Consider the following 14,768-nt stretch of genomic DNA (forward strand, 5'->3'; position numbering starts at 1 on the left):
ATACCGTCCACACAGACGGGCCTCAAGTATACACGTAGGGCATGTCTCTCGGTTGCCCTACTTTTAAATCGGGACAAGTGGTGGGTGGTGGGGGGAAGGATTTCGGGAATGAAACGGAAAAAGAAATAATAAGGCAGTTTTCTCAACTGAGATGAGGTTCCCATTTTGCCCGGATCCTTTGACGTCACTGGTTGCCTTCCGATCACAAGGCGGCAGTGGCGGCGTCGGTCGGCCATCTTTAAAAACGTGACGTCACATCGGCGCTCTACCTACACCAGCGCCCGCTTACTCCGGGGTTCGTTGGTTCGTTTTCGGACTGTTCTCTCTGGCGCTTCACTCACTCACTCACTACTACTATACCCCTTTTTCCTATATCACACACACACACTCACACACTTATATATAGATATATACAAGGTTTTTCCCATCGCCCTAGCCAGTCGCCCGTTTGGAGGATCAGTATCGCCGAGGAAAGAGCCCCTCATATCAAAGGCAATGGCGGCCACCGAAAACAAGCCGGAGGTCCAGGTAAGACACTCTTTACGAACAACATTCTCGGGGTTTTTCCACGAACGGTGATCACCAAAAAAAAAAAAAAACGAAATATTTTTTTTTAGAGGACCGAAGAATGAGATCCTTCATTTCTAAGTCTTCTGTTGGTGCCAACAATGGAAGTTCTCCGAGTGTTGGCCGCGGTGGTTTTGATGTGATGTTTTATTTATTTTTTGGTACCTTGGAGAAGTGGATGATCCATCCGAAAAGAGTGGAGCATCCGTTACCATGGCCGAAAACCATTTTATTGATTACTTTGCCCGCTTTCCGGGATACAAGGCATAACCGGCTCGTGTCTACGGCAACTTTTTTGCAACAAGAATTTATTTTTTGGGAAAAAAAGGATAATTTTTATATATCTCTTTTCCAGATATTATGGCCATCGGTCGTGTTTTATTTTTTGTCCGGGATAAGATTTCTTGAAGTTTTTCCTCCGACATGATATTTTTGATGGAAATGAATTTGAGATGATGGGTGTTTTTTTTTAATGTTACGTAATTTATGGGGATTTTTGTTGTTTTTTTTTCTCCCTTCCTTTTCCCGGACAGCGAAATCGGGAATATCTGGAGAGAAGGGATTTCGGGAAGGGATGGGTTTTTTTTTTTTCCACCAGCGCTCTCCGGGCAGAGGAAGGTTGTCTTTTTCGTACTTTTGACCTTTCTGGGCTGTTTCTTTCGCGACAAGGTTATCACCAAGGATACGAGTTTGCCGGCAAAATTGAAAAATCTCACATTTGTTTTTCCTTTTTTTAAGATTTATATCGTATTTATTTCTCGGACATAATCGTGAAATTGATCCGATTTTTCTTTTTTGATTATTAAAATAATAATAAAAAAAAATTCCGAATTTTATATTATGTTCGAGATGAATCTGTTTCTATTTTAAGATTATTTGATGTCGATTTTTCGATTATTTCGATTGCGCATTTATTAATTTATATGATATATTATGCAATTAAAAAATCTTCAAAAATTTCTTTGAGAAATAAATTGCACAAAATTAATTCAATTCCGATTCCTTAATTCTCGTGAATTACTGATTAGTTTGCGTAATCGCAATTGAGTTTACGGTTAATTAGGTTGAAAATATTAATGCATTTTATTAGATAATGCTCAACAAACTCGAAAAATGTCCCAAAAAAAAGCAACGTTTCCGTTTCTTGTCACATGCTATACAGTGGTTATTTTAATACTCTTTTTTTCTCAACAATTGTAGTTTTAATACAGAAGTCTGCATCTTAACAATAGCTATTTTAAATCTCACGGTGGAATTCCCAACAGTTATCACAAAAGTGTACGAATCGAAAAACCCAGCATTTTTTTGCGATTTCTTTCGTATATTTATTTCTCAGACGTAATATTAAAATTAATCCGAATTTTTAATGATAAAGGAATAAAAAATTGTATGAGTTTGTAATTAATTTTAATCAATTTATATTTTAAGATTATTGTTGATTTTTCGAAAATTTCGATCGTGTATTTATTAACTTGCAAGATACATTATGCAATTAAAATCTTCAAAACCTTTTTTTCGAGAAATAAACTGTATGAAATTAATTATTCACCGATCCTTCAATTCTTTTGAATTCTTCATTAGTTTGCGTAATCATAATTGTTTATGGTTAGTTAGGTGAAGAATTTTAAGGCATTTTCATGGATAATGCTCACCTACAGAAATATCCGAGAAATGTCTAAAATGTTTTCGTTTCTTCACTGTCACATGCTAACCAAGGGCTATTTTAAAACACTTTTTTTTCTAAACAATTATAATTTTAATGTAGTTTTCTTTTTTCTTTATCAACATTGGCTATCTTAATTGGTTTTTTATTTTCTCAGCAATAGCTATTTTGTTAGTTATCCGGTCGAATTCCCGACAATTATCTGAAATGAATACAAATTGAAAAATCTCGCTTTTTTTTTTTACATAATCATGAAATTGATCCAAAATTTTGGTTATTGAAAGAATAAAAAAAATGGAATTGTATTATGTACGAGAAGAATCAATTTCTACTTTACGATTATTCTCGCTCATTTCATCGTGTTATTCGATTATTTTGATGACTTATTTATTAATATGCATGATATATTATGCAATTAAAATCTTTAAAAATATAGGGATTGGAAATAGATTGGACGAAATTAATTATTCTCCGATTCTTTAAGATTCTTTAATTCTCGTGAATTACTCATAAATTTGTGAGATGATAATTCTTTACTAATAAATAGGAGGGAGAGTTTAATTGCATTTTCATAGAAAATGTTCGAGAATTGAAAAATATCGGTTTTAAAATTTCCAAAAAAAAAAACCAATGTTTTTGTTTCATCGAAGTTTATTGCCTAATGCTCAACAACAGTTGGTTTAATAGTCTTTTATCTCAACAATGACTATAGTAATAATCTTTTTCGTAACAATACTCACTGTCAAATTCCCAACAATTATCACAAAAGAAAAAAAATTCATATTGAATATTTCTTGTCCTCTACGATTAATATATAGAGTTTCTTGATAAATACTATATTAAAGTTACATTACATTGGAAAATTAATTATTTAAATTTTTGTTCAACGGTAATTATCGTTAATCTGATCGTAATTCTTTGATAGTTTCGATTTCGTATTCATTAATATGCCATCAAAATCTTGAAAATTTTAACATCTTGGAAAATACCGAGCACAAAAGTTAAATTATTCACCAATCCGTTTATCCTCTTAAATTATTCATTATTTCGTAATCACAATTGTTCACTATCAATTAAAGGAAGCATTCTATTGCAATTGCTTTTTCATAGATAATGCTCAACAGTAGCATTAAACTCGCAATTAAAATCTTAAAATTCTTTTGGAAATGAATGGTGCAAAAACAATTATTCATAGATTTTTTAATTCCCCTGTATTATCTATTTAATATCATTTACATTTGCGATAATAATTGCTTACTATTAATTAGGTTGAGAATTTTATTGCATTTTTATTGGTAATGCTCAACAACGGAAAAATTTCGAAAGGTGTCCAAAAAACAACCAATGTTTTTGTTTCATCGAAGTTTATTGTCTAATTTTCAATTATAGTTATTTTAATAATTCTTCCATAATTTCGATATAAGCAATAAAAAATCTGAAAAAATTTCATTTCTTAGAAAATATAAAACACAAAAATTAAAAAATTTATCAATTCCATTACCCTTGCAAATTGGTTTTGTAATCAGGGAATTGCATGCTGTTAATTAGGTTGAGAAATTAAATGCATTTTCATAGATAAGAGCTCAACAATAGAAATATCTCGAAAAATGTTTCAGAAAAACTTACAGTTCATTGTAACATTTTAAACAATATATAAGCTGTTTTATTACTTTTTTTCTCAACAATCGCAATGTTTCAATACAGTAGTCTTTCCTCAACAATGCTATTTTACTACTCACTTTTTTTTTTCAACAATGCTCGTGATTAAATTTCCAACTGTTACCACGAAATAATATGAATTTAATATCTCCTTTTCTCCATGACTTATCTAGTCTCTTGATTAATATTATAATTTAGTTATATCAGGTTCAAAATCAATGAATAATTCTTCTTACGATAATTATCGTTTATCTGACCGTAATTTTTCGATAATTTCGATTGCGTATTCATTAGTATACAATTGAAATTTTGAAAAATTTCACTTCTTAAAAATACAAAGTACAAAAACTAAATTATTTAGCAATTCTTAAACCCTCTTAAACTAAACCCTCTTAAATTATTCATCAGTTTGTAATCAAAATTGTTAATTATTAATCTGGTGGGGGACTTTAATTCATTTTCATCGATAATACGATAATACTCAATAATCGCAACATCTCAAACAATGTGTGAAAAAAAACAATGTTTTCGTTTCTTACAGTTCATTGTCACATTCTTAAAAATGGCTATCTTTATAGTCCTTTTTCTGAACAATGCTAACGGTCGAATTCCCAACAATTATCACAAAAGAAAACGAGTTGAAAAAGTTTCCTTTTTCTTCGATTATCTCGAGATTAACATTATCCCTCAGTTGTGTGTGTGTATTACGTTCAAATTCAACAAATATTTTTTTTTTTGTTTAACGATAATTATCATTTATCTGACAGTAATTCTTCGATCAGAATCTTTAAGAAATTTATTTTTAAGGAAATACAAAAAACACAGAAACTGGAATATTTATTAATTCTTTCATTCTCGTAAATTATTCATTAGATTACAATCAAAATTGTTTATTGTTAATTAAGGGAAGAAATTTATTGCAGTTTCATTGATAATGCTCAACAATGGAAATGCTTTCGAACAACAAATTTTAACAAATTCGAACAGTGTCTGATTAAAAAGCAATGTTTTCGTTTCATCAAAGTTCATTGTCACGCTCTCAACAATATAGCTATTTTTGTATATCACAATTTCTCAATACAGTATTATTTTTTCTCAATAATGGCTATTTTAATCATTTTTTCTCTTCAATAATGTTCTCGGCAGAATTTCTAACAATTACAGCAAAAGAAAATAAATTTAATATTTCCTTTAAAGGGTGGGCAAAAGTTCTGTAGAAACTTTAAAAATCAATAAAAACCGGAAAAGTAACCAAAATAAAAAACGGTTTGCAGGGTTAGCATCGCTAGGTCACGGGAATTTTTTTTGACAATAAAAAAATAACTCAAAAACATCCGATAGGTGGCGCTGGTACGAGCGACTTCGGTGGAAATATGCAAATGAGTCGGTTATAACAAATTGCGCTTCTAATCCACAACTAGTTCACCGTTGTAAACCGTGTATGTGGACCTGCTGCACTCTGCCGTTGCTGGATTTGTGACTCGCTTGCAATGTGTTATTCCCTGTGGTGGTGGTCAATGTTTAACACATACTGCTGAAAAAAAATTTCCATGACCTAGCGATGCTAACCCTGCAAATCGTTTTTTATTTCAGTTATTTTTCCGATTTTTATGGGTTTTTTAAGTTTCTACGGACTTTTTGCCCACCCTGTATTAGTTGCATTATGTTCTAAATCGATGAATTTTTTTTTGTTTTACGAGAATTATCGTTTATCTCATTATAATTCTTTGATAATTTGGAATGCGTATCTATTAAAATATTCCATCAAAACCTTGATAATTTTAATCTGTTGGGAAATACAAAGTACAAAAATTAAATTATTTACCAATTCTTTTACCCTCATTCATTGGTTTGTAGTAAACATTGCATACTGTTAATCAGATGGAGAATTTTAATGCATTTTCATAGGTAATGTTGAACAATCTGGAACAATGTCTCAAAAAAGCAATCACTTTGAGTTCATTCTCACATTCTAAACAATGGCTATTTTAATTAGTCTTTTCCTCAACAATGGCCATATCAATAGTATTTTTCTCAACAATGACCATATCAATAGCATTTTTCTCCCTAATGGTTATATCAATAGTGTTTTTCTCAACAATGGTTATATCGATAGTATTTTTCCCCAACAACGGCTATATCGATAGAATTTTTTTCCTCAACAGTGTCTATATCGACAGGATTTCTCTCAGCAATGGCTATATCGATAGTATTTTCCTCAACAATGACTATATCGATAGTATTTTCCTCAACAATGGCTATATCGATAGTATTTTTCTCAACGATTTCACGGTTAAATTCCCAACAGTCTCATCACTAAAGAATACGAATCCAAAAAGCTCCGTTTTTTTTCTGCGATTTATCTCGTTTGATATTATATCAAAGTTACATTATGTTGGAAATCAATCAATTAATTTTTGTTTTATGATAATTACCGTTGATCTGATCGTAATTATTTGGCAATTTCTATCACGTATTCATTAATATGCTACAAAAATTCATATGAAATACGAAGTACAAAAATTTAAATATTTACCAATCCTTTAGCCTGAATTATTAATTCGTTTGTAATCATCATTGGATGGTTAGAAATTAACGAAAAACTCGTTTTGCGTTTCCGTGAGATTTACTTCAAGGTATAATTTTCACTATTTTATGCCTTAAATGAGTTTCTATTTTGTAAGTCTAGATATATATGAGAGTCAAGATACAAATATTGTTTAATCAATGGATATTATTAAGTTTTGATGTTGTTTTCATTGAAAATTGGATACGGATTCACTGGTAAGCATAAAAAAAACTCTTAGAAAGGCCCCCTTTCTACGATTTACCTCGTATATATTTTTCAAACATACGAAGGAAAGGTAATTTTAGTTAGAACCTTGAGGAGAGAAAAATATCTCCTAAATTGTATTATTTAAAAAAAAAATCAATAAATTTTTATTTTACGATTCATTCTTGTTGATTTCATAAAGATTCTACTATTCTGATTGTGCGTTCATTAACATTCGTGGAAAATTATGCAATTGCGAACTTTTCCTATCAAGAAATGGAAAATACATTATTTATTTCTTTGTGAAATTGAAAACCTATGAAAAATAAATAACAAAAAATTTGCTTTTTCTAGAAAATATAAGTATTGCGTTCATAATAAGAGCAATAATAACACGTGGCGTCATCATTACTATGAGTTTCCATTACATCACGTACACCAGTCGCCTACTTTTTTCTTATTTATTAATATTATGTTCAATATATACATTCAATATTATATTTAAGTTTTCATTATTAGAATTATTTTACCTGTGTTTTTTTAATAGGAGCTCTCATTTCCTATGAAAATCTAGTTCCCACGAACGTAATGTATTGCATTTGATATAATGTTAATGAATTCAGTAGCATTTCATACAAGATGTTCAACAATGGAGATATTTAAAAAAGATGTCCACAAACAATTTTTCTTTCTCAACGAATAACATTATCGTATTCTCAACAATGGTTATTTCAATAGTCTTTTTTTCTAATTTTCTAAACAATGCTTGTGATCGAATTCTCAACAACTGACAAGGATACAAATTGTCGTCGAAAGTGAAATAACCTCGCTTTTTTATTCGTTTATCTCATATATGCTGCAGTCCGGCTCAAAAGTTTAGACACTACATATTTTTAACTGCGCCATGGATACCTTTTCAAATTTTAATTTAATTTTTTTTTTTGCTTGTGATCAGAATGAAAAAACCTACATTAAACTTCGATCATTGTTGAGGAAAATACGTTTTGGTTTTTCTAAACTCAAATTTTGAAAAATATCTGTCTCAAAAAGTTATATGGTGCCGTCTATATGGTGTATCAGAGACGTGATAGTATAAAAGTGGAAAGCTATCCATGGTTTTCATTTTGAAAAAAAAAAAGTTGCCGAAGTCATCGCATGTTTTATACGATGAAATTCTTCGAGTACTTCATTTGGAAGCAAAAAGAAAGGCATTAATATTGCTTTGAGCAGATTGAAATGAAGGGTCTGACGTCACACCCAACATGTGTCCCAAAAGAGAAAACCTGGTTGTAATAGACAACGTAGTACGAGTTTACGCGAAAACAAAACCATTGTAAGATTGGCTTCAACGCAAAAAATGGCCTTGCATGTAATTATTAAAGAGCCTGGAGTGAAAATTTTAACAGATACAGCTCATACACAGATCAGAGAAGCTTGTACTTGATTCATAAAAGAGTGGTCAGAAAATCACCCATCACAAGGAAGCGCCAAAGAGAAACGGAAAAGAAAGACTGAAATGGGCACGAAATTACATGTTTTTATAGAGACAAATAGCTTAGTGTCATATTTAGTGGTGCAAAAAAAAAGTAGCTCACATATTCCAGACGGATGTTTTCAGCACACAGTAAGGTGGAGCTCCGATAATGGGCAGCATTTGCTCCTAATCGTCAGGCTTCCTTAACTTTTGAAATTTGTCATCAAAACTTTGATACTTAAAGGATATCTTCGAGGCAATCCCTTGAAGATTAGAGAAGATTTAGGATGGCAAAACTTGACATTTCAACATTATAACGTGTCTATTAAGAGCTCTTGCTACACAAAAGCTCTTTGATTACGAAAATCTATCGGTTTTAAACTGGCCATCGATGAGTCCTGACTTGAATCTTATTAGTAATGTATGGGGGCATACTTACCATGTATGTATTTGCAAATACAGTATTCGACTGGTGATGGCTTGAAGAGCTCTATCGAGGAAGCGTGATACAATTTTGATATCGAAACTATACATAATTTAATTATATCCATGTAGGATAGTATGTTTGAGGTTGTAAGAAACAAGAAAGAAAAGTCTATTAGCTATTAAAAGCCTGCAATTTTTGTAAATTTGAATTTGCTGTACTGTATATGTTACGGTAATGGGATAAATCGAAGATTATTCATAATCACTGGATTTATCACATTTATCTCAACATACATATTTCTCCGATATACCATCGAAAACTATAATTTACCAATTAAAGAAAGGAAAGAAAAAACTTTATTTTGGACAGTAATCAATTTTTATTTTACGATTATTCTCACTGCTTTGGTCGTAATTTTACGATTATTTCCGATCTATACATTAATATGGTTACACGAATGTTTTCATCTTGATTCAATATTTAATATAAGTTTTTAATCATACAGTAGAATTTGCTTTCGTTGCTTATTTATATGCCGCAGGCAAATTGAAAAATCTGGCTTATTGCAGAGAGCCTGGCCATTTTTCGATGTAGCCAGTAAATTGATAAACTGTCAAATCAGCGTGGTGTATTTTAAAGCTTATTGTAAGGAGCTCAAACACCCTTAAGCTAATTAGAAAATTTCCAATTGTTTGCTTAAAAACAGACTGATTTTGTCCAGGCTCTTTCCATTAAGATGGGTTTTTGAATTAGCCCACGACATAACACTGCTGAAAACAATTAGGGCAGTATTTCCTCAAAGTGTGCGTCGTGACTCCTAGAAGCATTGCCAAATTTTGTTAGGGGCACCGCGGTGAGCTGGAGATATGGGTTTGTGTGCCTATTTATGCTTCGAAGTGGTTCTTTATAAGTGAAAATATCTACTATAAACTATTCTGGGAAGTCACAGATGAGCCATGGGAGTCGTGGGTGACAAGAGTTTGAGAAACACTGAATTAGGAAATATGTATTATTTATATAAATTTATTAAATTAATTTGTTTAAATTATAATCAAAATTTTGTTGGTAATTAACTCTTGCGACGCAACTGTTTGTGGATACCTAACAATGTTTCTTATCAATATTTTACCAATTGAGATGTTTAAAAATCACAATTAAATAAAAACCACATTTCTCCTAATTGTTTTGAACAGTGTACGAATGCGTGCAGAAAATATGTAATTGAAAAGTTTGCGGTATATCTGGATCACATTGTCTACTTTCGGTTCTTCTCAAAATCACGTTTCACTCTGGCCGACATATTTTAAGACCAGCTCCATGATAAATTCAGACGGTGCAACCTTTAGTGGTGTGTTTTTTCCAGCTTCTCTCTCTCTCAAGTCGAAAATACGAGTGGTATCCCATTTTGACCGCAGACAGCTAGCCGACCTTCAACGCCATACTTACACAGACACGAAAATTCAGACATTTGCTACTTCCACTTCCAACATAGAACGCAGATGGCAGCACTGCTCGAACACGAAAGACTTTGATACCATATATAAGCTGGAACCAACATCTACACATAAAATATTTCCCATCATGCACCAATTCGCTAGAAACTCCTCAGAGAAATATTTCCTGAAGTACATGCATGGTTTAGTAGTCTTTAGTGGTGAAGAGTTAGCCTGTACACTGCCTGTCAAGATGGAACCCTAAAACAAAATATTTGATTTACGAGATTCTTAAGCCAACCGAAAGAAATTAGTTTTTTAAGGCGGTGGAAAAAAAAGTGTAAGAACAAACGAAAAATCACCGCATCGGGAAAACTTGCGCATCTACAAAGATTCATGAACATTTTAGAGTGGAATTTTATGACTAGAAGTGAAACTAAACATTTTTCACTGAAAAATGGTATTTTGTATAATTTTGGTGGATGCTGTTCAGTTTTTCATGAAAAAAATGCTGAAAATGTTAGAAAATATAAATGCTGAAATTACAGTAAAAGTCAAAACCTGGAAAAAAGTATAAGAACACGCGTGTTTTCTGAAGTCGAAGAAGTAAATTTGCTTTTTTTTTTAATGTTAGAAAAGCCGACCGAGGCTGTTTTTATCAGTTATGTGCTGTAAAATGATTTTTATTTTCTTCTGAAAGTGTGATGATGACAAACACAACATAATTACTAGATATTAAAGGAGCGAAAATCTTGCTCTCAGTGAAAGCGTGAGGGATACCTGGTCATAAAAATAGCGAGAGGAATCAAAAGATTGAAGACTGTTAGTTACAGTTTCATAAATGGGCCCGAGAATTATACACTGACAACTTGCACAAAAAAGGCATCTTTCTCTCAACATACGTCAGAAAAAGTCGATAATTCCAAGATTTTATGTGAAAAAAAAAAATCTCTTTTTTTAACTCGAGAAGGAATGCGACTTGCCTTGAAAAACGCCGAGCTATACCTAATGTGAAAAAACGAATTCAAAATGTCTAGCATTCAGAACCGAAGTATAACCTCCCCTTATAAAACAGACAGACGTTAGTGAATTGGCCAAAAAAGTGTGCATCTTTCGATGCTAAGTGGAATGGGGATGTTTAGTTTGCTGAGAAGGTATTTCAGATTGACTCGATAGTACTAAATATCAATGGCAGAGCCACATTTTTGGAAATATAGAAATATCAAGACCGTGTCTCGACAGAATTTCTATTTTCTGAGGCTTCTCTTATTACTTTTAGGCAGTTTTTGTTTCAACAGGACCACGCGCCTGCACACGTTTCACAGTCTCAAAGTTGTTGATTTGGAGCCAAATCAGTGAAACAAATCCCTTGAGTGGCCATCGAGAAGTCCTTTTCCGATCCCATATAGCAGTTGAGTGCCATTTTTACTCACGAAGTGTATACTACACAGCACAGTAGGAAAACATAGTTTTATTGCAGTGATCAAACAAGCTTTGAAGACGATTACACAACTAGTTACTAATGGCTTATCTCTATCAATAGCATCCCGAAAGATAAAGATTATAAAGAAAAATGGTGTCTCTTTAATTATTAATTGTCGTTATACCTTTTTCCAGGTTTAGACCTTTATTATGATTTCAAAAAACAATTCCTGATGCACACACAATGCAGTACTCATCTAAATTATTTTTACTGGAACAAGTTTAGTTCCAATTGCAGTGATCGCTCTAATATTTCCATACATCTACAAGCACAAGTTTTCAAGATATGGAAGCTTTCCGGTTATCCTTAAACTTTTTCCCACCAACTTACATAATACAAATACAAGGCCACAACAGGCAAAATGCCCAACGAGGTGGCTGAGAAAAAGTTGCCCGTAACGAATATGGATATCATATATTTCAAAAATACAGCAACCGAATTAAAAATGCAGTTACAAACAATATACATGTACATACATATACACATGATAAAATATTATACAATGCCCATAAAGAATACTTATCGTTGTCTAATTCTAATGGATAACTTCTCGATTTACCCCAACATGTCTATCGCATTTCTTTTTAAACGTGTCAATTGTGTTACAATTTACTACCCCCGGGGGTAAGCTATTCCATTTATTAACAACCCTATTAGAGAAAAATTCCCTGCGACACCATAGTCTTGCATTGTCCCTGACTAATCGATACTGGTGTCCGCTTATAAAAGCAGTCGATTGGCGGTGTACTAAAAGTTCATGGTCCATCCTATCCATCCCGTTGAAAATTTTGAACACTTCGATCATATCTCCAAAGTAATGAGGGGCAATTTGCCTGTTGTGGCGTTGTATTTGTATTTGTATTTGTATAATTCAAATTACAAAAAACTGAAGCTATCTTATTTTTGCTGTAAACGTTTCCTATCTGGAGATACAGTTGAATTCGGTTAATTTGAATTTTGGATGGTACGAACTTTTACTAACTCCCCCTTGAGTTTCCTATATAATTTAATGTTAAAATTTCTTGTTTAATTCAAACCTTTTTCGAATTTTCTGCATAATTCGAAGTTGGGGAGAAAAGTCACGGTTTTTGTATGAGCAAAATGTACTCACTCAGCAAAATGTACAAAATTTACAAAAAGCCCCAGACTTTGCTTTTCCCGACGAAGTTGTTGAACAACAAATTTTTAAAGACTAAATAAAAATTTACACAAATTCTGTTTTTCTCTACTCTTTTTTTTTTTTGGTAATTTAATGCCCATTTTAGCGTTGTTCAGCTGGTGCTTTTTTACCAGTGAATGTGCTGCCCAAAAAATTTCTTATTCAGAAGTTTTATTTTGGAGAATCTCTCGCGACCCCCCCCCCCCAGTTCATTGACATGACACCCCCAGGGGGTCGCTTTGCGAACCACTGCTTTAAAGCATAGTATATGCTACATCCATAGCAAGAGGGATAAATGTCCTTAGAGTCCTGTAATATATGGCCCACCACTTGAGACTTAATTTTGTGAAAATGAACTAAGATGCATATTTCCAGGTCACTTAAGTGTCCCGCGATGCATTTCCACACCATCTGATTGCACTGTGACATATTCTAAGATCCTTTAAGTGGCCCGCAGCACCTTTACAGACCATTCAAGTGGCCCCTGGCACATTTCTTAATCACTTAACTGACCCGCGGGGCAGTTACACATCACCTAAGTGGCCTGCAGCACATTATTAGATCACTTGAGTGATCCGCGTCATATTTATATATCACTTGAGTGACTTGTGCTAGAGTTCCAGACAACTTAAGTAACCCGCGTCACATTTTCAGATCACTTAAGGGATTAGCGACACAGTCCCAGACCACTTAAGTGTCCCCCGGAATATTAACAGAAACCCCGCGGCACGTTTGCAGGTGACTTGAGTGACCCGCAGCATATTCAAGGATCATTTGAGTAACATTCGGCACTGTTTCTGATGGCTTAATTAAGTGACCCCGCGACGCGCGTTTTCATATCAATGAAATGATCCGCATTCTCCTAAAGCTTGAACACTCTTGCTTTAGAGTGAGCGTGGGTGGGGTCGTCTCTTTCTGATATTCGGATCGAAGATAATTCATTCAAAACTTGTTATACATTTGAATGGCATATCTCGCGGAGCCACTCCATCAATATTTTGCTTCAGTTTCTCGGAACGCAGAAGCATCATCAATCGCATTTAGTTCGCATTGGAGAGATTCGCGTTTCATCGATCACACTCGCTTTCATTGTAACTATTCCTAGGACTATATTATATCCACGGATTCGGTGGCTGTGGGCGGAGGATTTGTGAATTCGTGTTGAACGGGAAACAATGAGAACAATTATATGTACGTGCTTCTCTATATAATAAGTCATATTATACTGAGAGAGATTTTTCTTGTGTCAATGTTTCATAGTTAATGTTGAAATACAGTTGTAGTGATCAGATCCATAGATAATCGGTTCAATAGATAATGAGATCGTTATTTTCAATAATCTCTCATCGTATACGCTATGGATTCAATCTAATTACGCGTTTTCATCATGAGTATCCAGACATCTTGGTGTTTTGATTTTCTGACGTATGCTTTAAAAATTGAAACCCCGGCTAGATTTATCTTTCACTTCAATCGCAGTTGCCACTCTCTCAGGAATTTCTACTAGGACTCTCTATAGGACTACTAGGACTCTCTATAGGACTACTGAGACTCTCTATAGGACTACTAGGACTCTCTTTGGAATGTTTGAACCAGATTAACGTGTCATTTTCAAAAGTTGCGAGACTATTTCCATCAGAGATCTTGGCCGTTGTGATTTATCTCGTAGGATACGCACGCGCGTTCTAGTTCATCCCAATTACTACTGAAAACGATTTCATAAAAATCAGGCAACAATCAGTTAAAAAAAAAAAACATCGTGTGCTATTCCTCACATTTTTCTCGATCCGAAAATTTAAAATTTTTTATTAATTCTTGATATTCTGACCGTAATTATACGGAAGCCACATTCCGTGTTGTCGTCTTTCTTCACATACGCATCATATTGCAAGAAAGCATGATTTAAAGGGGCTGCATTCTACATTCGATTCAATCACTGGATCAAGAATTCCATCGACTTCTTGCCGAATTTTCACTCAAAATATTACCGGCGGGTTATTACTTTGCATTAATGCTATCAATTGAAATTTTTTTTTCAATTTCGGGGCGTTGTATAAAAATTTTAACTCATATATTTCCCCAAATGTCATTTTATATATGAGAGTGAAAATATCACACACATGTATTTGC

The 14,768-nt window shown here is 33.2% G+C and overlaps 1 protein-coding gene across 2 annotated transcripts in view; it reads left to right on the forward strand.

Annotated features, from left to right (window-relative positions):
* The first annotated feature begins 266 nt into the window (after nucleotides 1–266).
* Nucleotides 267–14,768, forward strand: part of LOC149087004 (sodium/potassium-transporting ATPase subunit alpha-B-like) — a 130,806-nt gene continuing 116,304 nt past the window's right edge. The window contains exon 1 of one of the 2 annotated variants that reach the window (XM_089231222.1): nucleotides 267–528. In XM_089231222.1, the coding sequence (XP_089087348.1) occupies nucleotides 496–528 (33 nt within the window). In that variant the 5' untranslated portion in view covers nucleotides 267–495. The remainder of the gene's footprint in view (nucleotides 529–14,768) is intronic. The other variant, XM_089231221.1, reaches the window with a different exon arrangement.

Source organism: Pholcus phalangioides, unplaced genomic scaffold (genome assembly GCF_987345545.1).
Source record: "Pholcus phalangioides strain wild (caught in Gottingen) unplaced genomic scaffold, Ppha-v1.0 ptg000004l_1, whole genome shotgun sequence".
Taxonomy (NCBI): domain Eukaryota; kingdom Metazoa; phylum Arthropoda; class Arachnida; order Araneae; family Pholcidae; genus Pholcus; species Pholcus phalangioides.